We start from the raw sequence: 24,210 nt of genomic DNA, 5'->3' as shown, positions 1-24,210 counted from the left end.
TTACCAGAAGACTTCTTGTGATGGTTTGTTGGTCCCAGATGTTGCCAATCTGACTTCGTGTTTGGCCACCATATTTAGTCACCTTGAAAGTCTTGTTATCGCTTCTTCTCATAGATGGCTGGTCATATAGACATTCGTGCTTTCAGCAAAATACTTAGTATGAGGTCTAATTAGTTATAACTGGACATTGATTTGATATCCAATATGGCCACTATGGCAACCATCTTGATAATATCATTATCGTTACTCCTCCAGAATGGGAAGTCACATCTACGTGGAGTTTCCACCCAAAGGATTATTGTTATGTCTTGTTGTTCCTGCATGGAAACGGTGCCAATCTAGTAGCCAATATGTCCACTCCAGCAGCTAATTTCAGAATGTCCACTACATCAGCTGATTTCAATATGTCCACTACAGCAGCTAATTTCCAAATGTCCACTACAGCAGCTAATTTCAAAACTTTGCTATTGACGGAGAATGTCAGATGTGGTTTCAACATTCAGCAGTTAATAGGAAGAAATGGTCTCATTGAATTCCTATAATATCTTTTCGGCCACTAGAGTGTCAGTCCATTCGAGGGACTTTTGTTTTTATACAAGGAGACTGTTTTCCGATTGTAATATTAAGACTTTATTCATAGGCAAGAAACAGCCTTACATAGACACGTGGAATTCAGAAGGCGTGTTCTGTTCATAAGTAGATGATTCACTTTACTATATTTTAAACCTTCATGCACGACTGTGCAAAAACAGCTTGTACCAGAGAAACGGGGTTTATGTTTATGTGGACATTGAGATGTATCCTGATTAGAATTTGTGCCATTCAAATAATATATGCGGGTTTTGTTAGGTTTTCTGACTAGCTTGACCTTGTTTTCTGAAATGATAACAAACGTGTTCTACAAACAAAGATCTTGCATTTATTAGAAACCGACAGTAAACTTTTCAATACAAAATGATCCGTTGACTTAGAGCGACAAACCTGTCAAATTAAATTGAAAGAAAAGACAGAGAATCCATATCATTAAGTTGTTTGTACTGCTCATATCACGTTTTTGTTTGCATTTTTCTTCTGAAAACAGTTGAATCATTCGCTCTTCAGACATGCTTATCACTTGTGTATAAGCTTCAGTCTATGAACCCTTATCCAGTTTGGATCTAACATAATGTGGATCATATCCTGTTACCATGTTGTCCGTCTCTCTGTACCTTATTTCGTGTCTAAACCATCTACCATTAATAAAGTTTGTAAACAGTTTGCATTTCGGTTTTTAAAAAAATGAATAAATTGATTTCGTGCGCGAAAGATCAAAGATCAGGGCCAGCTGGACTGTTTCCATACAATAGCTTAATATGTGCACAAAAATCCTAAGACCAAGCTTTTTAAATTGCTTGTACTTGAAATAATAAAGAAGCTTATTTATTTAGCCTCAAAGGTCATGATCACAGTGACTCAAAGACAAACAGTGGTATTTATCATTTATTGTGATCAGACTTTGAGGATGCTTTGCATTTAAGACAAGCATACTGCCCTTTAGTCTTGAACTCAAGTTCATATGTCAAGGTTACAAGGAGCCAAGGAAGGAAAAATTACAAAACTACTTACGTTCTGAATAACATTTCATCCCAACATCTGTATATGGCTTGCGTTTTAAATAAGGCAAAGAGTTATTGCTTTTAGGGCTAAAACGTTTAAAGTTAATGTCAGAGGTGATCCACAACTAAAACGGTTTTAAAACTCAAGCCTTATGCCATACCCTAAACTATATATAGATTGCGTGGATCGCCTACATTTTAGACAAGGAAAATATCTATTGACTTTCTGTTCAGAAGTTTTAAGGTCATGGCCAGAATAACCTCAAGAATAGTCGCTTAAAGGATATATTTTAGGATTAAATGATTATGGTATTTATCGATTTGTACATTTTACCTAATCGCCCACTAAGTAAATAAAGTCCGAATGACTTTATGTTAATTTTGTGACTGATCAGGTAAAATGTACACATTGATACATGATTATTTAATCTTATTATTCCAATTTACTTCATTTCTAACATCATATCAGCATATTAGATCGATGTTTTATTTCATTAGCCTCTTAACTGCGATATAATACATAGCCCGATCTTTGCTAGCCAAGATTCGTCGATTATTTATACAGTAATATACAAAAAATGGTTGTTGCGGTTAAACCAGGATATTCATTTTCTTAGAAAATTACACTTGCGTATGGCACGTGTTGTTGTAGCAATGCTGTTTTTACTTTCTACGCATTTCGATCTTTCAAAGACAAAATCGTATCCATTTTTAATCTGTGGTTTGTAAATTTTTACTGGAAATCACAGGAGTGGGTGGGTTTTTGTTGCTGTTATTATTAGGGTGTAAGGGGTTGATATAGATAAAACTTAGCATCAAATGACATGGAAACAGGGAACCAAACGTGGTCCGCAGATTCTATCGAAGTGAATAAAAATTCCATTTCAGTACCACGTGACTGTTTACATTCAATCAAATTGAAGAAAACGCATTCAATTCATACAAATTGGAATTATATATATATATATATATATATATATATATATATATATATATATGTGTGTGTGTGTGTGTGTGTGTGTGTGTGAGGCTTGCATACTTGATGAGAAAAAACTTTTTCAGATCAAGAGATCACAGGTGAAGGTCACAGTGGCAGTGGCTTAGTACAAAAGTTAAATTTAAACTGCATATTTTAGTACCTAATTATACTATCAACAAAAAGCTAGGCTTACACAAAAAGGTAAAATAAAAATACTCTTTAACCACATCTTGGTCATATAATGTACTGCTTATGGTACTCCTGTTCTTGCATATGTCATATAATGTTCTTGCATAAGGTAGGTACTAATCCAAAGAGTGTACCAATAAGAAATGCAAGGCAAGATTAGGGCAGAGATTCACAAATTGTATGGATTGACTGAAGAACATAAAGATTTATAAATGTTCGACAAGAATGACACATTCATCCTCAACAAGATTGTGGAAGAAATAACAGCAAAGGCATTAGGCCATATATTAACTGAATTAAATCTAAAACAAACTATTTATCCATCTTGTACATGTAATGCATAACATATGCTGTTCACAAATTCTCTTCCGACAGTTAAGGAGCTTTGGTTACTTTATATCACTGATGAAGTTACTCCCCTTTAGTTCCCTTTCCTGTTCACTCTTGATAGACTTACATGTCCTTTCATGTACTTGCCAGCTCGTCCTGTTATGCTCATGCTATGATCCCTACAGGTTGCGATATGATCTCTACAGATCACCCTATAATCTCCCTCACCTAACCCTATGATCTCTCCAGATCACCCTATGATCTTCCACACCTAACCCAATGATCTCTCCAGATCACCCTATGATCTTCCCCACCTAACCCTGTGATCTCTCCAGATCACCCTATGATCTTCCACAGCTAAACCTATGATCTCTCCAGATCACCTTATGATCTTGCACACCTAAAACAATGATTTCTCCAGCTCATCCTATGATCTTCCACACCTAACCCTGTGATCTTTCCAGATCACCCTATGATCTTCCACAGCTAAACCTATGATCTCTCCAGATCACCCTATGATCTTCCACACCTAACCCAATGATCTCTCCAGATCACCCTATGATCTTCCACACCTAACCCTGTGATCTCTCCAGATCATCCTATCATCTTCCACAGCTAAACATATGATCTCTCCAGATCACCTTATGATCTTACACACCTAATCCAGTGATCTCTCCAGATCACCCTATGATCTTCCACACCTAACCCTGTGATCTCTCCAGATCACCCTATGATCTTCCACAGCTTAACCTATGATCTCTCCAGCTCATTGTCTTCCAGTCTCACTCTGGATTACTGCCTTTCGATTTTGGTTACCCTTTCTCATGAGTTTTGAACAATTTAGCATTTTATACCTTATGATTAGTGACAGTGATATATGTACACATGATATCGGCAGCCAGTACTGTTGCAAGTACATATGTTGGCAGATGTTCTGTTGAGTGCTGGTGCCAGTCAATAGGCTTGCTGGTATGTTGGCAGATGTTCTGTTGAGTGCTAGTGCCAGCTGATAGGCTTGCTGGTATGTTGGCAGATGTTCTGTTGAGTGCTGGTGCCAGCTGATAGGCTTGCTGGTATGTTGGCAGATGTTCTGTTGAGTGCTGGTGCCAGCTGATAGGCTTGCTGGTAACTTCTTTTAAAATAGATATATCTGACATAATATTTTACTTCCTTTACTGGTGAATTAGTAACAAAAATACATTCATTTTTAACACTGCTAAAACTAGTCCTGAACAATTTCCTTGCATGAAGTTTTCAAGAGCTTAACTAAGAGTTTCACTTGACTATTGGATTTACTTTATGTTGATTTCACCAAGAACATAATAATTTTATCTTCTAGAAGTTATTTTTGAAATTAAACAAGTCTATTTAATTTGATTGTTTATCTGCAAGCCTGTGTATTGTTTATGTCCAAGCCTGTTTAACTTTATATGGCTACTTGTTTGATCTAAGCTACCCATATGTCTGTCTTTAGATCTGATGGCCTGTTTTAGCAATGAGTGTAGTTGGATTGATGGAAAGGTAGATGATTATTGGGATTGATGGATGGAATGATGGAAGGGTAGATGATTATTGGGACTGATGGAAGGGTAGATGATTATTGGGATTGATGGATGGATTGATGGGAGGGTAGATGATTATTGGGATTGATGGATGGATTGATGGAAGGGTAAATGATTATTGGGATTGATGGAAAGGTAGATGATTATTGGGATTGATGGAAGGGTAGATGATTATTGGGATTGATGGATGGGTAGATGATTATTGGGATTGATGGAAGGGTAGATGATTATTGGGACTGATGGAAGGGTAGATGATTATTGGGATTGATGGAAGGATAGATGATTATTGGGATTGATGGAAGGGTAGATGATTATTGGGATTGATGGAAGGGTAGATGATTATTGGGATTGATGGAAGGGTAGATGATTATTGGGATTGATGGTTAATTAGCTTGTAATTTGTTTATATATTTACAGCTAGAGATGAAGGTCGTGGCAAGAAAGCCATAGAGGACCTGAGGAAAGAGGGTCTGAACCCCCTATTCCACCAACTGGACATCAGTGATACCAGTAGTATACAGAACCTCCAGACCCTCCTACAGCAGCAGTATGGTGGACTGGACATTCTTGTCAACAATGCAGCAATAGCTAACAAGGTTGACATTTGATTATTCATTTCAAGCTAGTGAGAAGAGAGCAGTTTGACTTATTAACCTCACTATCAACAACTCTTGGTTTATCTCTAAAATGCTGGTAGAATGTTTTGTTGGCTTTCATTTTGTAGTACATAAAAACTTCTAAACATTTAATATTAACTTTAGAATGCAGTGTTTGGGATGCTGATGACTAATATGTTGATATCAAGCTTTCATTCATTGGACCAAAAACCTCCTGCATAGGAAACATATCTCCTGAATATACCTATGACATGTATGGTAAAAATACAGTATAAATGAATTTTAATAAAATGACAAATAACTACATGTATTTCATGAGAATCTATTTCTGTGTCTAGCTAAATGTGTTGGTACATAAATTGGTTGATATGCTGACACAACTTGAACTTATAAAAAAAAATGTTTTGCATGTATGTTGGATATTTAAATTCACTGTAATTTGCAAGTATATACATATTGACAGTGTGGAAACTCTAGTGTATGGCAGGTAGATATGCAATGACAGTGTGGAAACTCTAGTGTATAGCAAATAGATGCATGGTGACAGTGTAAAAAAAACTAGTGTATAGTAGATTCATAGATGGCTTTGAATGACAATATGGCCAAGACAGGCAGATTTATAGATTACTTTCAATGACAATGAGACCAAGACAGGCAGATATATAAAATACTTTCAGTGATAAAGGGACCAAATTAGACAAATTTATACATTGCTTTCAAGGACAATGGGACCAAGACAGGCATATTCACTGATTGATTTCAAGGACTATGGGACCAAAATAGACAGATTTATAGATTGCTTTCAAGGACAATGGGACCAAAACAGGCAGATTTATATAATGCTTTCAAGGACACTGGGACCAGAGCAGGATGCATTTAACCCCAATGGTATGAGAAAGACCCAAGTTTTATGTTTGATTGAGACAATTATTCAACTTTATATTCATCTAAACTTACAATGCAGCTCAAACATCTCATTCATTTTACAAGGTCAGTCAACACCGATTCAACAATAGATTATTCATTTACAATAAGCTAATTTATTATTTTTGTTGTCTTTCTGAATAGTTTGCTCGAACATTTATGTTTCATAAGAATTTAAAATTTTTTACGCTGTAAATTTTCCACATTAAGGAAATAATCATGTGGTCTAGGATTATCGAGAGCAATTTTTTGGTGTTTTCAGGTGTCAAGATTATTTTTTAATTAATGTCTTGGGGTATTCAGTGTTTTTTTTAAAAACTTGAATGGTCTACTGAGCTATTAAAACCATTTACTAACATTAATTATTCCCTATTAACATTAACTATTCCCTATTAACATTAATAATACCCTATTAAGGTTACAATGGCAATATAAGTAGGTCTTTTCACAAACCTATAGAACAGGGTGTACCAAGTAGATGCCGACAGTGTGAGCATTTTGAATTAATGAGTCAATCTTTTTTGTTTTATTTATTGTGCTTGTTTTATTAATTGTGTATAGGTGACATATCATTACTATTCTAAATTTAAACAAGTCTTCTTGTACTGTCATTATGTAAATTGAATAAAAACAAGCAAACAAGAGGTTTCATGATATCATCAATACAGCAATGAATCCCAATATTAACTCCGGCAACAAGGCATCACACTACAGACTTCTACTGTCAATACAGGAAAAAATAAAAATAGAAATATAACCTATCCAAAAATAAACATTTCCTGTGGTTTTTCTATCCCATTAAACTGAGTAATATATATATATATATATATATATATATATATATATATATATATATATATATATATATATATATATATATATATTTGTATCTATTGACCTACTCACCTCATAGTATGTGTATATATATATATATTTGTTTGTTTTTACCTACTCACCTCAAAGTAGTTTTAAAATAATATTCTATTTACCTTTTGAGTACAGAATGCATTATTTATCTAGCAATGTATGAGGACATTCTTCTAAAGTATAGAATGTATTATTTTTATAGCAATATGCATGGGTATTATTCTAAAGTATAGAATGTTTTATTTGTTTCGCAATATGCAAAGACATTCTTCAAAAGTATAGAATGTATTGTAATGTAGCAATATGCATGGGTATTATTCTAAAGTATAGAATGTTTTATTTGTGCAGCAACATGCAAAGAAAGTCTTAAAAAGTATAGAATGTATTTTTTGTGTAGCAATGTGCAAGGTTATTATTCAGAAATATAGAATGTATTATTTGTGTATTTGTGTAGCAATATGCAAGGTTATTATTCAAAAGTATAGTATGTATTATTAGTGTAGCAATATGCATGGCTATTATTCAAAAGAATATAATTTATTATTTGCATAGCACTATGCAAGGGCATTATTCAAAACTAGCATTATTCAAAAATATAGAATGTGTTATTTATATAACAATACAGAAGAGAAATGAAATTCTTATAAGTACTATAACTTGACTAACATCAAGTGCATTGTATGCTGTTTACAGAAGCAAGTAGAATAAAAGTAGCTGGTTACTACTAGGCCTAGAGGACAAATCAGTTATCAGCATTGTTCTAAATTTGTCCTAGTCTGTACAGTGAATTCACTGTTAACGTCTTTCCACAGTATATTCAGTGTTTGTCTTTGTAGAATTCTGTTTTGGTTTGTACCAATTTTATTGGATTTCATGATTGCTGCAAACATCTTATTTGTATCTCCAATAATGATCTTTCTTTGGAAATACATGTAATATGACCCCTTCCACCAGTCCACATAGAAATATCCAATAATGATCTTTCTTTGGAAATAATATGACCTCTTCCACCAGTCCACATTTAAATTTCCAATAATGATCTTTCTTTGGAACTAATATGATCCCTTACTCTGGCCCACATTTAAATTTCCAATAATGATCTTCTTTGGAAATGATATGACTCCTTCCATCTGTCCACATTTAAATTTCCAACAATGATCTTTCTTTGGACATAATATGACCCCTTACTCCAGCCCACATTTAAATTTCCAATAATGATCTTTCTTTGGACATAATATGACCCCTTCCATCTGTCCACATTTAAATTTCCAACAATGATCTTTCTTTGGACATAATATGACCCCTTCCATCTGTCCACATTTAAATTTCCAACAATGATATTTCTTTGGACATAATATGACCCTTCCCCACTTCACATTTAAATTTCAATAATGATATTTGTTGATGTATGTTCATATAAGAATGTCATTGTTTGAAAAGCCACAAAAATCGATATAAATGAAAAACCTCAAAAATCCATATCAATGAAAAACTACAGAAATCCATATCAATGAAAAAAACACGAATTCATTGTAATATGCCTATACTATTGTTTCAGTAAGCTCTGTTCTGTTGTATACATGAATCTAATATATATCTGTAATTTGTCTGTCTGTCTGGCTGTCTGTTTGTCTTTCTAATGAAATAAGGTTTTTATTCCTTGGTCAGGTAGATTCCCCTGCCCCCTTTGCAGAACAAGCAGCGGTCATCTTAAAGGTCAACTTCTGGGACACCTTGGCTGTATGTGAAGCCCTGTTCCCCTTACTCCGTCCTCATTCAAGGTCTGAAAATATTTTTTCTCATATTCTTTATCATTATAAATGGAGACAGAACACAAGTGAAGACATTTTTTAACCTACCTCACTGTAACATGTGACCATTATTCTGACTCTGTGACACTTTTTCACATATTTCTTATGATATTCAGATGAAGTTTTGTGTAAATCAAAGATCTTAACAAGGTAAATAAATTCATGAAAAGAATGGCAAAGAGAGATGATCCCTGATGGACACTGTGTTACTGTTATGTCTTTCACCACATTCAGTACATGTCAGACTAAAAGATCTTGTAAAGACCTTGTTAGATCACCTCTACAAACATAATAGCACATACCTATGTACAGCCTCACTGCCTCTTAGTCAGTCTCTCTTCCTTATTCATAGGCACAGTTTGGAGTTGGTTTCATTGCACCCCCACCCCCAAGAGGTAGCTAATGAGGTTAACTTGATACATCCTATTTGCACATTAAGCTATATACTGCTAATCATGCAATCATTAGAATGGAGGTAGAATGCATCTTGAGTATCACATTCTTATCACAAAGTAGGTCAAAGTGTCCCATAGTTCATGCTTTACAGCCTTTAGTTACATTTTTTTAAAATGTTTATCTCACAAGCTCTGTTAATGTTCACAAAGGATATTCATTTTCCACTGCAAAAACAAACTAACAAACTTAAAGGTACACTATAATGTCAGGATGTAGTTGTTAGTTGTAAGCCAATAGTTGTTTTCTCAGGCTGACTTGTTATCTGTGTAGTTGTTATCTCAGGCTGACTTGTTATTTGTGTAGTTGTCATCTCAGGCTGACTTGTTCTTGTGAATCTGGTTGCCTCATACAAAATGTTTCGTCTACTTAAGATATCATTCTAACTCATTTAATAACCTATTATTATTGTTCATGCTGTTATCCCAGGGTTGTGAATGTGTCCAGCATTCGATCAGCTACAACATACAAAGAATGCAGTGATGCCATTAAAGCCAGAATCAGGGACCCTAATATTACAATGGACCAGATCAAGGACCTAATGAGGGAGTTTGAAGAGTAAGTATAACAAGGTTCCATATCAAAGTTTATGAGATGGATACTTCAGAAAATGTACCCTATTTTAGTGAACAAGAAAAGTTGCTGCCATGTCTCTGTAAAAGTACCAGTTTACAGTGGCAGGAATACATGACCTCTTCAATATTATTGACCACAACTTGGAATTATTTTGTGTCACCAAATCTAATATTGCATATCTGGGATTAAAATATCAGGCTGTACTGGGAGTTAAAGTCAGGACCTCTATAATCCAATTACAACATGGCTGAAATTATCAGGCTGTACTAGGAGTAAGTCAGAACCTCTGTAATCCTATTGCAACAGGGATAAAAATATCAGGCTGTACTGGGAGTTAAAGTCAGGACCTCTATAATCCAATTGCAACATGGCTGAAATTATCAGGCTGTACTAGGAGTTCAAGTCAGAACCTCTGTAATCCTATTGCAACAGGGATAAAAATATCAGGCTGTACTGGGAGTTAAAGTCAGGACCTCTATAATCCAATTGCAACAAGGCTGAAAATATCAGGCTGCACTAGAGGTACAAGTCAGAACCTCTGTAATCCTATTGCAACAGGGATGAAAATATCAGGCTGTACTAGGAGTTCAAGTCAGAACCTCTGTAATCCTATTGCAACAGGGATGAAAATATCAGGCTGTACTGGAGGTACAAGTCATAACCTCTGTAATCCTATTGCAACAGGGATGAAAATATCAGGCTGCACTGGGGGTACAAGTCAGAACCTCTGTAATCCTATTGCAACAGGGATGAAAATATCAGGCTGTACTGGGGGTACAAGTCAGAACCTCTGTAATCCTATTGCAACAGGGATGAAAATATCAGGCTGTACTGGGGGTACAGGTTAGAACCTCTATAATCCTATTGCAACAGGGATGAAAATATCAGGCTGTACTGGGGGTACAAGTCAGAACCTCTGTAACCCTATTGCAACAGGGATGAAAATATCAGGCTGTACTGGGGGTACAAGTCAGAACCTCTGTAATCCTATTGCAACAGGGATGAAAATATCAGGCTGTACTGGGGGTACAAGTCATGACCTCTTTAACGCTAGTCAGATGTTTTTACAGCTAAGGAGTCAGAGTTCAGACAATGTTTCAGTGGGTTCCAGATACACATAAGTTATGTTTCAGTTCAACAAGGATTAAAACTGCCTGCACTGGTGTTTTGAGTCTACATAATGCTAGCCAGGTGTTTTGAGTCGCCCTAATGCTAACCAAGTGTTTTAACTTGCTTGCCTGCACTGGGGTTTTGAGTCTCCCTAATGCTAGCCAGGTGTTTTAACTTAACCTGCCTGCCCTGGGGGTTTTGAGTCTCCCTAATACTAGCCAGGTGTTTTAACTTTGCCTGCCTGCACTGGGGTTTTAGTATCCCTAATGCTAGCCAGGTGTTTTAACTTAACCTGCCTGTACTGGGGTTTTAGTATCCCTAATGCTAGCCAGGTGTTTTAACTTAACCTGCCTGCACTGGGGTTTTAGTATCCCTAATGCTAGCCAGGTGTTTTAACTTAACCTGCTTGCACTGGGGTTTTAGTATCCCTAATGCTAGCCAGGTGTTTTAACTTAACCTGCTTGCACTGGGGTTTTTGTATCCCTAATGCTAGCCAGGTGTTGTAACTTAACTTGCCTGCACTGGGGTTTTAGTATCCCTAATGCTAGCCAGGTGTTGTAACTTAACCTGCCTGCACTGGGGTTTTAGTATCCTTAATGCTAGTTAGGTATTTTAACTTTGCCTGCCTGTATTGGGGTTTTAGTATCCCTAATGCTAGCCAGGTGTTTTAGCTTAACCTGCCTGCACTGGGGTTTTAGTATCCTTAATGCTAGCTAGGTATTTTAACTTTGCCTGCCTGCACTGGGGTTTTAGTATCCCTAAATGCTAGCCAGGTGTTTTAACTTTGCCTGCCTGCCCTGGTGTTTTGAGTCTCCCTAATGCTAGCCAGGTGTTTTAACTTTGCCTGCCTGCATTGGGGTTTTGAGTTTCCCTAATGCTAGCCAGGTGTTTTAACTTTGCCTGCCTGCCCTGGTGTTTTGAGTCTCCCTAATGCTATCCAGGTGTTTTAACTTTGCCTGCCTGCATTGGGGTTTTAGTATCCCTAATGCTAGCCAGGTGTTTTAACTTTGCCTGCCTGCACTGGGGTTTTGAGTCTCCCTAATGCTAGCCAAGTGTTTTAACTTAACCGGCCTGCACTGGGGTTTTAGTATCTCTAATGCTAGCTAAGTGTTTTAACTTTGCCTGCCTGCCCTGGGGTTCTGAGTCTCCCTAATGCTAGCCAGGTGTTTTAACTTTGCCTGCCTGCATTGGGGTTTTGAGTCTCCCTAATGCTGGCCAGGTGTTTTAACTTTGCCTGCCTGCCCTGGGGTTTTGAGTCTCCCTAATGCTGGCCAGGTGTTTTAACTTTGCCTGCCTGCACTGGGGTTTTGAGTCTCCCTAATGCTAGCTAGGTATTTTAACTTTGCCTGCCTGCATTGGGGTTTTGAGTCTCCCTAATTCTAGCCAGGTGTTTTAACCCTTGAACTACTTTTCCAGACTGCTACTACCAGTGCGTGTGTGAAAATGGTAGATATTGTATATATAATTGACGTTGGCATGATCTTTGCTCTGCAGGATTTGTTAAGTCTCCCTTCCATATAGATGAGTCAACCATGTCAGTCAGCAATGTCATGCACTATTCCTTTCCAGGATTATTTTAGTCTCTCTTTAATATAGATGGTACATAGAGTTACCCATGTCTGTTAGCAGTACCATGTCATGCACTATTCCTTTCCGGGATTTTTTAGTCTCCTTTTCATATGAGAGAACATATAAAGTTAACCATGTTTGTCAGCAATGTTGTCATGCACTATTCCTTGCCATCCATTCTTCAAAACTCTAATTTCCACTGAATAACGTACATTTGAAGAAGTACATTATATACTGATGCTTTTTGCAGAGCTGCTAAGGCTGACAAAGTGGAGGAAAGAGGCTTTCGGAAATCAGCTTATGGTACCTCCAAACTTGGAGTCAGGGTAATGTCTTTTATTCAGCAAAAGGAACTTGCCAAAGATACCAGTAGACCAGATATTATTGTGAACTCGGTAAAGATGCTTTGGTGTCTGTTTTCTTTATGCTCCTTCCCTCAATCTGGAGGAGGTGTGTTTGTGTGTGTGTGTGTGTGTGTGTGTGTGTGTGTGTGTGATATCTGTAATGTCATGTAATGTCCCATCTCTTTCTATCTATTCTTCACAAATTTCATTCCAGTTAAAAACTTTTGAATGATTCATAGATTGAAATTGCATTTATTATTATTTATATTAGGAAGAACTTGGTAAAGTTTCATTTCAAGACTGTTCTGACAGTTGGACCAGGTTATGGCTCCTGTTTGCTTTGTGTTTTGAGCCTAGCCATCTTTAATTGTACTGTGTTGGCAGGGGCATCCACATCTTATGGACACTTTTCAAATTCTGTATCTGTACTTTGATTCAAGAAGTGAACTAAATTTACGTATCACTTTGTAAATCCATTCTGTCAGTGAACAAAATTTAGGTATCACTTTGTAAATCCATTCCGTCAGTGAACTAAATTTAGGTATCACTTTGTAAATCCATTCTGTCAGTGAACTAAATTTAGGTATCACTTTTTAAATCAATTCTGTCAGTGAACTAAATTTAGGTATCACTTTGTAAATCCATTCTGTCAGTGAACTAAATTTAGGTATCACTTTGTAAAATCAAATCTGTCAGTGAACTAAATTTAGGTATCACTTTGTAAATCCATTCAGTCAGTGAACTAAATTTAGGTATCACTTTGTAAATCCATTCTGTCAGTTAACAAAATTTAGGTATCACTTTGTAAATCCATTCTGTCAGTGAACTAAATTTAGGTATCACTTTGTAAATCCATTCTGTCAGTGAACTAAATTTAGGTGTCACTTTTTAAATCAATTCTGTCAGTGAACTAAATTTAGGTATTACTTTGTAAATCCATTCTGTCAGTGAACTAAATTTAGGTATCACTTTGTAAATCCATTCTGTCAGTGAACTAAATTTAGGAATCATTTTTTAAATCAATTCTGTCAGTGAACTAAATTTAGGTATCACTTTGTAAATCCATTCTGTCAGTGAACTAAATTTAGGTATCACTTTGTAAATCAAATCTGTCAGTGAACTAAATTTAGGTATCACTTTGTAAATCCATTCAGTCAGTGAACTAAATTTAGGTATCACTTTGTAAATCCATTCAGTCAGTGAACTAAATTTAGGTATCACTTTGTAAATCCATTCTGTCAGTGCACCTTCCTGTCCAAAATGTAATCCTTGTGGTTTGTCATGCTGCAGCATATGGTGGCTAGACACTAAATATTAAAATGTGACAAACCAAACAAATTACATGTACTGGCTATAATCCCTTTCTTTTTATGGCTTATTCAGTTTTGCTTAAAATCTTTTTTAGACTGTAAATACAATTCAAAGTATATATCTGGACTTTAATTCATTATTATTCAGTGTTGCCTAAAGTCATATCTGTACTGTAAATTCAATTCATGATTTATTCAATGTTGTCTAAAATCATATCTGAACTTAAATTCAATTCACGGTTTATTTATTGTTGCCTATAATTATATCTGGACTGTAAATTTTTATTCATGGTTTTTATTCTATGTTGCTTAAAATCAAATCTGGATTGAAAATTCAATTAATGGCATATTTAGTGTTGTCTAAAATTGTATCCGGACTGTAAATTCAATACAGTTTCACATATTTCCATACTATTTCAATGGTTGATGGGGATGATCAAGTGTCTGGCACCAAAACTGCATCATTGTAATGAAGCATTCGATACAAACTTTTGTCCAGAATACTAGTAAATGAAGATCCTACTGACTTTTAGCAACAGTGGTATTTTTTTATGATTCTGTACACTAGCATCTTCAGTATTTATGTGTGTATAAACATTTTCACAAATTTTCAATTGATTAGCTATCCAAAATATCATATTTCAACTACATATATAAAAATGTGAGAAGATACCATGCCATCCGTAAGTAACTGATTTTTCTTTGGCAGTGCTGTCCAGGCTATGTGGCTACAGATATGACAGGTCATAAAGGAACAAAAACTATTGATGAAGGTACTGTCTTTCTATTATGTATTCCCCACCCCCTTTCCAATGTGTTACATCATTATACTACAAAAAATCAAAAGGTAATAAATCCTGTGTAATTCCAAAAAGATTTTTTTAATTAATATTTTAAAAAACTTGTTCAAGTTTTATAAACACAACTGCAGACTATGGGGGCATTTTGATTTTATATCACACAACTGCAGCCATGGGTGCGTTTGATTTTATATCACACAAATGCAGTCAATGGGGGTCATTGGATTTTATATCACACAAATGCAGTCAATGGGGGTCAATGGATTTTATATCACACAACTGAAGTCAGTGGGTGGCATTATGATTTTATATCACACAAATGCAGTCAATGGGTGGCATTGGATTTTATATCACACAACTGAAGTCAATGGATGGCATTTTGATTTTATATCACACAACTGCAAGCAGTGGGTGGCATTTGATTTTATATTACACAAATGCAGTCAATGGGGGTCATTGGATTTTATATCACACAAATGCAGTCAATGGGGGTCATTCGATTTTATATCACAACTGCAAGCAGTGGGTGGCATTTGATTTTATATTACACAAATGCAGTCAATGGGTGGCATTGGATTTTATATCACACAACTGCAGGTAGTGGGTGGCATTTTAATTTTATAACATACAACTGCAGTCAATGGGTGGCATTTGATTTTATATCACACAACTGCAGGCAGTGGGTGGCAATTTTATTTTCTTTCACTCAACTGCAGGCAGTGGGTGTCATTTTGATTTTATATCACACAACTGCAGGCAGTGGGTGGAAATTTGATTTTCTTTCACTCAGCTGCAGCATTAGGTGGCATTTTGATTTTATATCACACAACTGCAGGCAGTTGGGGCATTTTGATTTTATATCACACAACTGCTGGCAGTGGGTGGAAATTTGATTTTCTTTCACTCAGCTGCGGCATTAGGTGGCATTTTGATTTTATATCACACAACTGCAGGCAGTTGGGGCATTTTGATTTTATATCACACAACTGCTGGCAGTGGGTGGAAATTTGATTTTCTTTCACTCAGCTGCGGCATTAGGTGGCATTTTGATTTTATATCACACAACTGCAGGCAGTTGGGGCATTTTGATTTTATATCACACAACTGCAGGCAGTGGGTGGCATTTGATTTTATTTCACACAAATGCAGGCAGTGGGTGGCATTTTGATTTTATATCACACAACTGCAGGCAGTTGGGGCATTTTGATTTTATATCACACAACTGCAGGCAGTGGGTGGCATTTGATTTTATTTCACACAAATGCAGGCAGTGGGTGGCATTTTGATTTTATATCACACAACTGCAGGCAGTGGGTGGCATTTTGATTTTATATCACACAACTGCAAGCAGCAGGTGTCATTTTGATTTTATATTGCACAACTGCGGGTAGTGGATGACAATTTGATTTTATATCACACAACTGCAGGCAGTGGGGGGTATTTTGATTTTATATCACACCACTTGGCTGTGGGGGCATTTTGATTTTTTTGTATGATAACACATTCAAACTAAATGCATTATATTCCTCCTACCACTGTTTCAAGTCCTAGGGTTGGGCCAAAGCGTCATTAGGACCTTATTCATTCTATTCCTCTTACCCCAGTGTCAGATCCCTGGGTAGGGCCATAGGTTCAATAAGTAGGACAGTGAAAGCTTTTCTTCCCATCAGGTTGTAGTTTGCCCACCCCTGGGTTAGAGTATCTGCCTTGGATGCTGAAGGTAGCAAGTTTGAACCCTGGCTGATTCATACCAAAGACTTTTAAAAATTATACTCACAGCTGCCTCTCTTGGCGCTCAGCATTAAGAGGTTAGTGTTAGGACTTGTCGGCCTGGCGTTAAGATAATGTGACTCCAGGGTGGGACATCATGCTACATGTCTGTGGGATGATGCTCCAGTGCTAGACATCACTATAAACTGTTACACTGCAGAAATTGTAGCAATATGACTGAATTTTTTTTAAAGCTATGTTAAAAATAAAATAACACACACATACACACATGGAGTTCTATAATAACCCAAATTTCACTTTTTATAGTGACATTATTATTTGCAGACTGTTACTTATGACATGTATGGTAAAGTGAACCTAATGGTATTTAATAATTTATATGCATTTGTTTTCTTGGTGTGTTGCCATCATCTGCTGTGGCTGTGCAGGCCTATATGCGAGTGACAGTCCCTATTGCAGTTAGTGCAGACATACTGAGGAGTCTGAGTTACTGTGGCTGCTGCCGCATTCTTCTTTCTCTCATGTTTCTCTGCCGCCAACTGGCCTCTCCTCGCATCAGTGACTGATATGCCCTTGTTTACTGTCAGTCAGGTGCCTCGGTCCTTGGCCAGCACTTCCCAGGCATCGGGTGAAATGTTGCATGCCTTCATGTCCCTCCTGCACACGTCCTTGAAACAGAGTGAGAGGCGGCCGACTCTTTTCATGCCAATGGCCAGCTGTCCATATAGGATGTCCTTTGGCAGCATCCCATCCTCCATGCGTCGGACATGTCCCAGCCATCGAAGGTGACATTTGCTCAGCAGGGAGTACATGCTGGGGGTACTTGTATGCTGCAGGATCTTGCTGTGTGGGACCAGTCTTGCCAGCTGATTTTCAGGATGCGTTTTAGGCACCGTATATGGAAGGAGTTTAGCCAGCGCTCTTGCCTCATGTAGATACTCCAGGTCTCACTTCCATATAGAAGGGTGCTGAGAATGCAGGCCTGGTAGACTTGGACCTTGGTGTGCTCTGTCAGAACGTTGTTTTCCCACACCCTCTTCGTTAGTCGTGCCATGATGGTGTTTGCCTTTCCAAGCCTTCTGTCCAGCTCCATATCAAGTGAGAGAGTGTTGCTGATGGTTGACCCCAGGTAGGTAAAGTTGTTGACTGCTTCCAGGGTGACACCGTCGATTTTGATGGAAGGGGCAATGTTGGTATCTTGCATGCTGACATTTTTCTTTTCCAGGCTGATGGTGAGCCCAAACTGCATGTAGGCATCAGCGAAAAGGTCTCCCTCAGTGTGGGTCACAAGAGCCGCGTCATCTGCAAAAAGTATCTCCCTGATGAGCACAGCCCTCACTTTGGTCTTTGAGCGCAGTTGTGCCAGGTTGAATAGCCTCCCATCAGACCTGGTATGTAGATATATGCCATCAGTGGACGAGTCGAAGGCGTAAGACAGGAGCATGGAGAAGAAGATCCTGGAAAGGGTTGGTGCCAGCACGCAGCCCTGCTTCATGCCGCTGTTAATTGGGAAGGAGGTTGAGGAGGATCCATCATACAGGACTGTTCCCTTCATATCTGCATAGAATCGTGCTGCAGAGTTTTGGGGGGCAACCAATACTGAGAAGTTCAAAAAGGCCCTTCCTGCTGACCAAGTCAATGGTCTTGGTGAGGTTGATGAACATCATGTAGAGTGGTTGACCTTGCTCTCTGCTCTTCTCTTGAAGTTGTCGTAGGGAGAAGATCATGTCTGTTGTTGACCTGCCTGCTCTGAAGCCACACTTGGATTCCGGGTACACATGGTCTGCCAGAAACTGCAGCCTGTTGAGTATGATGTGGGCGTACACTTTACCAACGATGGTCAGGAGCGAGATCCCTCTGTAATTATTACAGTCACTGCGGTCGCCCTTGTTTTTGTAAAGGGTCACAATAGTGGTGTCGTGCATGTCTCGGGGGACTGCACCTTTCTCCCAGCAGAGGCAAAGTAGCTCATGCAGTGGTTGAAGCATTGATGGTTTCTCATGTTTGATAGCTTTGGGCGGGATGCTGTCACTACCTGGTGCTTTGTCGTTTCGGAGGGAGTCAGTTGCTTTGTTGAGCTCCTCTAAGGTTGACACTTTGTCGAGCTCCTCCATGTTGGGCAGATTCTTAATGCTGCTGAGTACTGCATCGGTGACTGATGTTTCTCTGGAGTATAGCTCTGAGTAGTGCTCCACCCATCTTGCTATATGTTGCCCATGGTCTGTGATATTCTCTCCCATGAGATTTCAGGGGAGTGGCCCCTTTCACTGTAGGGCCTAGAGCCTTCTTGATGCCACTGTACATACCTTGGATGTTTCCGGACTCGGCACTGCACTGGATTCCTTCACACAGTTGTTGCCAGTAAAAGTTCACGCACTGTTTAGCGATGCGTTGGGTGTTGCTTCGGACACTTCTGAGAGCAGCAAGCGTCCGTTCATTAGGGCATTTTTTGTAAGCTATGAAGGCTTTTTGTTTCTCCTTGATTAGTGGTTCCATCTTTGATAGGTGCGCGTTGAACCAGTCCTGACTGGGTCATTCCTTCTTGCCAAACGTGGACATGGCTGTACTGTAGATGGCACCCTTCATGGCGTTCCACTTGGCTGTGGCATCATGCTCTGGCAGGTCCTGGAGAGCCTTGTCCAGGGTGGACACATACTTCTCCACCTTGGCAGGGACCGACATCTGCACAGTGTTTATGCAAGGGTGTCTTTTGGTTTTGAGCGGTGTTGTGTGTGTGGCTGTAGTTCCAGAAGAAGGTGTAGTTTTCCTCTCTAAGGAAGCCACTAGAGGCGAGTCTGGTTTCCTGGAGGGCAGCTATGCTGATATTTAGTCTGGTGAGTTCTCTATCGATGATGGCCGTCTTTCTGGTGTTGTCCGCTTCTCTGAGGTCGTCGGAGATGCCTGTGCACATGGTGTGCACATTCCAGCTTGCGAATCGAAGAGCTGGAGTCTTCATTATTGGTTTCTTGATTCTTATGTCTGGTGTGGGATTTCTGTCTGCTTGTCATGCTGAGCAACACAGTGAGCTCCAGACACCCACTGGAGCAGGCAGACGATGGCGGGTCAACACCTTATTGACCGGGGACTGCCTGGCTTGAGGCGGGCCATAGTCGGCCAGTGGGACACGATGGTCCCTCCCATCATCAAAGCTGACCCGTGGCACCCCTTCCCTATGCCAATCGGGTGGGACTTATAACCCATAAACTGTCAATTTCTGTGTTGTTTCCTCAATAGTGAGACTGGAGTGACCTCTCCAGGGTGCAAGCCGGGGCGTGGAGTATGGAGATCCTGGACTGCCCAGACATCAGGATCCCCCTCTCGTCCTTGCTGGTGGGGTCCAAAGGAATGCTGAGCATGACATTTCACACCAGTTTGGATGCAGGAGCTGCCAGAAGGAAGTCGTAGTCGACACCCAGCCGGCTTTGGGGGCTCCACTTCGGATTTTCTGTCTGAGTTTACTCCCGTAGCCTTTCCTTCTCCCGAAGATATCCACAAGGCAGTGAAGCCATTGTCCAATGGATGGGACTTGGTGGGTTTGGAGACAGAGTTCTCTTCTCTTAGACTGGCTGCAAGCCAAGGCTAACGAGCCCAGTCTGCCCACCCAGTTATACTGCCATTCACTCGGTCACGCCACACAGCAGGCTCTGTGAAAACGGGGGGCCCCGCGTGAAGGTGCTGCTGTGGACACAATAGTGTAGGATAGGCCATATGCAGGTAACCTCCTGCCCAGCAGAGCAAGACAGTAGTCCTGCGGCGATCACTACACCTGGAAAGGAGAGGCTATGAGAGACACTTCACTTTCCTTTGGCAAGCGGGACGTCAGGCCCAGGCCTCACACATGTATGGTAAAAGTGAACATACTCAGGTATTTAATAATTCATATGCACTTGCTTTTCTATGTGCATTGAATATTTCTACAAAAAAACACATGCAGTCTGCAGATGACACTGCTGCATCTCACAAATTTATTCATTGAAAATATGACAGGTTTAGAGAATGAGACTTGTGGGTACATCTCACAAATTTATACATTGAAAATATGACAGGTTTAGAGAATGAGACTTGTGGGTACATCTCACAAATTTATTCATTGAAAATATGACAGGTTTAGAGAATGAGACTTGTGGGTACATCTCACAAATTTATTCATTGAAAATATGACAGGCATAGAGAATCAGACTTGTGGGTACATCTCACAAATTTATACATTGAAAATATGACAGGTATAGAGAATGAGACTTGTGGGTACATCTCACAAATTTATACATTGAAAATATGACAGGTTTAGAGAATGAGACTTGTGGGTACATCTCACAAATTTATTCATTGAAAATATGACAGGTATAGAGAATGAGACTTGTGGGTACATCTCACAAATTTATTCATTGAAAATATGACAGGTATAGAGAATGAGACTTGTGGGTACATCTCACAAATTTATTCATTGAAAATATGACAGGTTTAGAGAATGAGACTTGTGGGTACATCTCACAAATTTATTCATTGAAAATATGACAGGTATAGAAAATGAGACTTGTGGGTACATAGTGTTTTAAGTTTTAAGAACGTTAAAACTGAACCTAGTTAGAAATACCTCTGCTCCCATTTAAACAGACATATTTGTTCCTACTGCCTGTAGAGTATGTAATTGGTGTATCCAATAAAGTTCTCCGTTTTTCCAATTAATGTTTTGACTTAGAGAGCTCTGGATCAGGTTGGATGACTTCTGTTATCTGATACTGAACATAATTTGTGCTTAAAACTAAAACTAGTTAATGATACTTTTCTTGATGATAGTTAAATGTAACCATCTATTATTATCAGTTTTAGAAGTTAGTAGGAATAGTTAAATGTAACCATCTATTATCAATTTTAGAAGTTAATGGGAAATATTTAAAGGTAACAATTTATTATTATCAGCTTCAGAAGTTAATAGGAAATAGTTAAATGTAACCATCTGTTATTATCAGTTTTAGAAGTTAATGGGAAATATTTAAAGGTAACCATTTATTATTATCAGTTTTAGAAGTTAGTAGGAAATAGTTAAATATAACCATCTGTTATTATCAGTTTTAGAAGTTAGTAGGAAATAGTTAAATATAACCATCTGTTATTATCAGTTTTAGAAGTTAGTAGGAAATAGTTTAACCATCTATTATCAATTTTAGAAGTTAATGGGAAATATTTAAAGGTAACAATTTATTATTATCAGCTTCAGAAGTTAATAGGAAATAGTTAAATATAACCATCTATTATTATCAGTTTCAGAAGTTAATAGGAAATACTTATATGTAACCATCTGTTATTATCAGTTTTAGAAGTTAATAGGAAATAGTTAAATGTAACCATCTGTTATTATCAGTTTTAGAAGTTAATAGGAAATAGTTAAATTAAACCATCTATTATTATCAGTTTCAGAAGTTAATAGGAAATACTTATATGTAACCATCTGTTATTATCAGTTTTAGAAGTTAATAAGAAATAGTTAAATGTAACCATCTGTTATTATCAGTTTTAGAAGTTAATAGGAAATAGTTAAGTTAAACCATCTATTATTATCAGTTTTAAAAGTTAATAGGAAATAGTTAAATATAACCATCTATTGGGGGCGCTCATTAGTTATTATCTACTTTTAAGAGAGTGACGTATGTAACGTGAAGTTGTTTGCAATTAAAATGTACATTGGAGAAATTGTTGGCATACCTCTATGCTAAACTGATGTAATGTGGCTGACATTTCTTTGGATATTGTACTTATGGAAATTGTACATGATCTAAGCACACTGGTAATAACTAAAATGACTGCTCCCTTATGCTAAAAAAATCAGCCTGAATTAGTCTCAAATACACTATCTTTAGCACCTATTAAAATAGGGAAAATGAATTTTGCCCAACTAGAAAATACAGCTTCTGAAAGTGCAATGGATGAATTACTGCATATATAAAATGTAAAAAAAAGTTATTAGCCCTTTTTTTTTACAATTTTCCTCTGAAGTCCAGGAAGTGAAAATGACAAAGCAGAGCTAGCACTTTTTGAAAGATGCACATCTGGAGTAAAGCCAAGCTGTATGCTCTATAAGCCATATTACACCCATCCATCATACACCAAAATATACGGAATTAAAGGTTCTTTGAACAATACCTAATATATACAAGGTCTCTTTAAATTGCCAATATAACCAGTGAGGAAACCTGGGGAAACTCTTTCACTTTAAAATTCTAACCCTATGCAAAATATGAAACTGTAGAGCACCACCTTAATACAAATTTGAAATGTATGCAATTATTTTTATTATTTTCATATCATTATGTATGATGATGTGAACAAAATGGTACAGTAACATTGATTTTATCCATGAAAATAAGCTAATTATGCTTATTTTGCTCTTGCTTACATAATATGCCTTGAGGCAGTATTGTGTGAGTAGTGTCCTTAATTAAGGGGAAATTAAAAGTCTTAGAATATTGGAATGAAGTTAACTTAAATTTAAAACTGTTACATTAAGTGAAAGAAATATGTAATGCAAATATTTCTTTTCATTTATTTGCAGTGAAATTAAAAAATAAATGATGACCAAGCAAATTCACTTTCTTCCATATTAAACAATAAGCAAATATTTTAACCTTTGACCTTCATGAATCACATCTCTTTGATCCCTTTTTGAACTGTAAAATGTATTGGTGTCATATCAGGAATAATTCTGGCAAGTTTCATGTTCCTGTCTTTCAGCATTAAATTGGTTGCTGTGTTAACAAAATGTAACATGCTTTTCAAAATAGCTCACTTTTCATGATTGGGGAGGGGGGCTGGGCTTGTGCGAGACTCTGACACAAATAATTATTGTTCTGTGGAGGGAAATCAGGAGAATTATTCAAAAGGACTGTCTTGATGCTTGCAACTTAAACTTTTCAGCCCTACAATAAAAAATAAATCATACAATAAAAACTATGTGCTCACCAGTAATTATGTACTTTTGAGAGAGTGACATTTGTAAGGTGAAGTTGTTTGCATTTGAAACATGCACAGTGGAGAGAATGTTGGCATACCTCTATGCTACATTAATGTAAAGTGGATGCTGTTTCTTTGCATATTGTACTTTTGGACACTGTACGCAATCTGAGCACACTGCTAACTAAAATGACTGTTCCATTGTGCTAATATTGTCTGATACTGTCATTGGATGGGGGAACTCACCAGTTAGTATGTGCTTTTGAGAGAGCGACGTATGCAAGGTGAAGTTGTTTGCATTTGAAACATGCACAATGGAGAGAATGTTGGCATACTTCTATGCTACTTTGATGTAATGCGGCTGACATTTCTTTGGATATTGTACTTATGGAAATTGTACATGGTCAAAGCACATTGGTAACTAAAATGATTGCTCCCTTATGCTAAAAAAATCAGCCTGAATTAGTCTAAAGTACACTATCTTTAATACCTATT

At 37.6% G+C, this 24,210-nt stretch overlaps 1 protein-coding gene across 2 annotated transcripts in view; it reads left to right on the top strand.

Moving 5' to 3' along the window:
* Positions 1-24,210, top strand: part of LOC149796761 (carbonyl reductase [NADPH] 1-like) — a 55,919-nt gene that overhangs the window by 27,228 nt on the left and 4,481 nt on the right. The window contains exons 3-7 of one of the 2 annotated variants that reach the window (XM_089961418.1): positions 5,073-5,251; positions 8,732-8,844; positions 9,757-9,885; positions 12,833-12,908; positions 14,946-15,009. In XM_089961418.1, coding sequence (XP_089817544.1) covers positions 5,073-5,251; positions 8,732-8,844; positions 9,757-9,885; positions 12,833-12,908; positions 14,946-15,009 — 561 coding nt within the window. Of the gene's footprint in view, positions 1-5,072; positions 5,252-8,731; positions 8,845-9,756; positions 9,886-12,832; positions 12,978-14,945; positions 15,010-24,210 lie in introns of both variants that reach the window. The other variant, XM_089961417.1, reaches the window with a different exon arrangement.

The sequence above is a fragment of the Sinohyriopsis cumingii genome, chromosome 6, assembly GCF_028554795.1.
Source record: "Sinohyriopsis cumingii isolate HCF-2022 chromosome 6, ASM2855479v2, whole genome shotgun sequence".
In the NCBI taxonomy this organism is placed as follows: domain Eukaryota; kingdom Metazoa; phylum Mollusca; class Bivalvia; order Unionida; family Unionidae; genus Sinohyriopsis; species Sinohyriopsis cumingii.
Note: the sequence above shows the minus strand (reverse complement) of the source record. Positions and strands in the feature narration are given on the sequence as shown.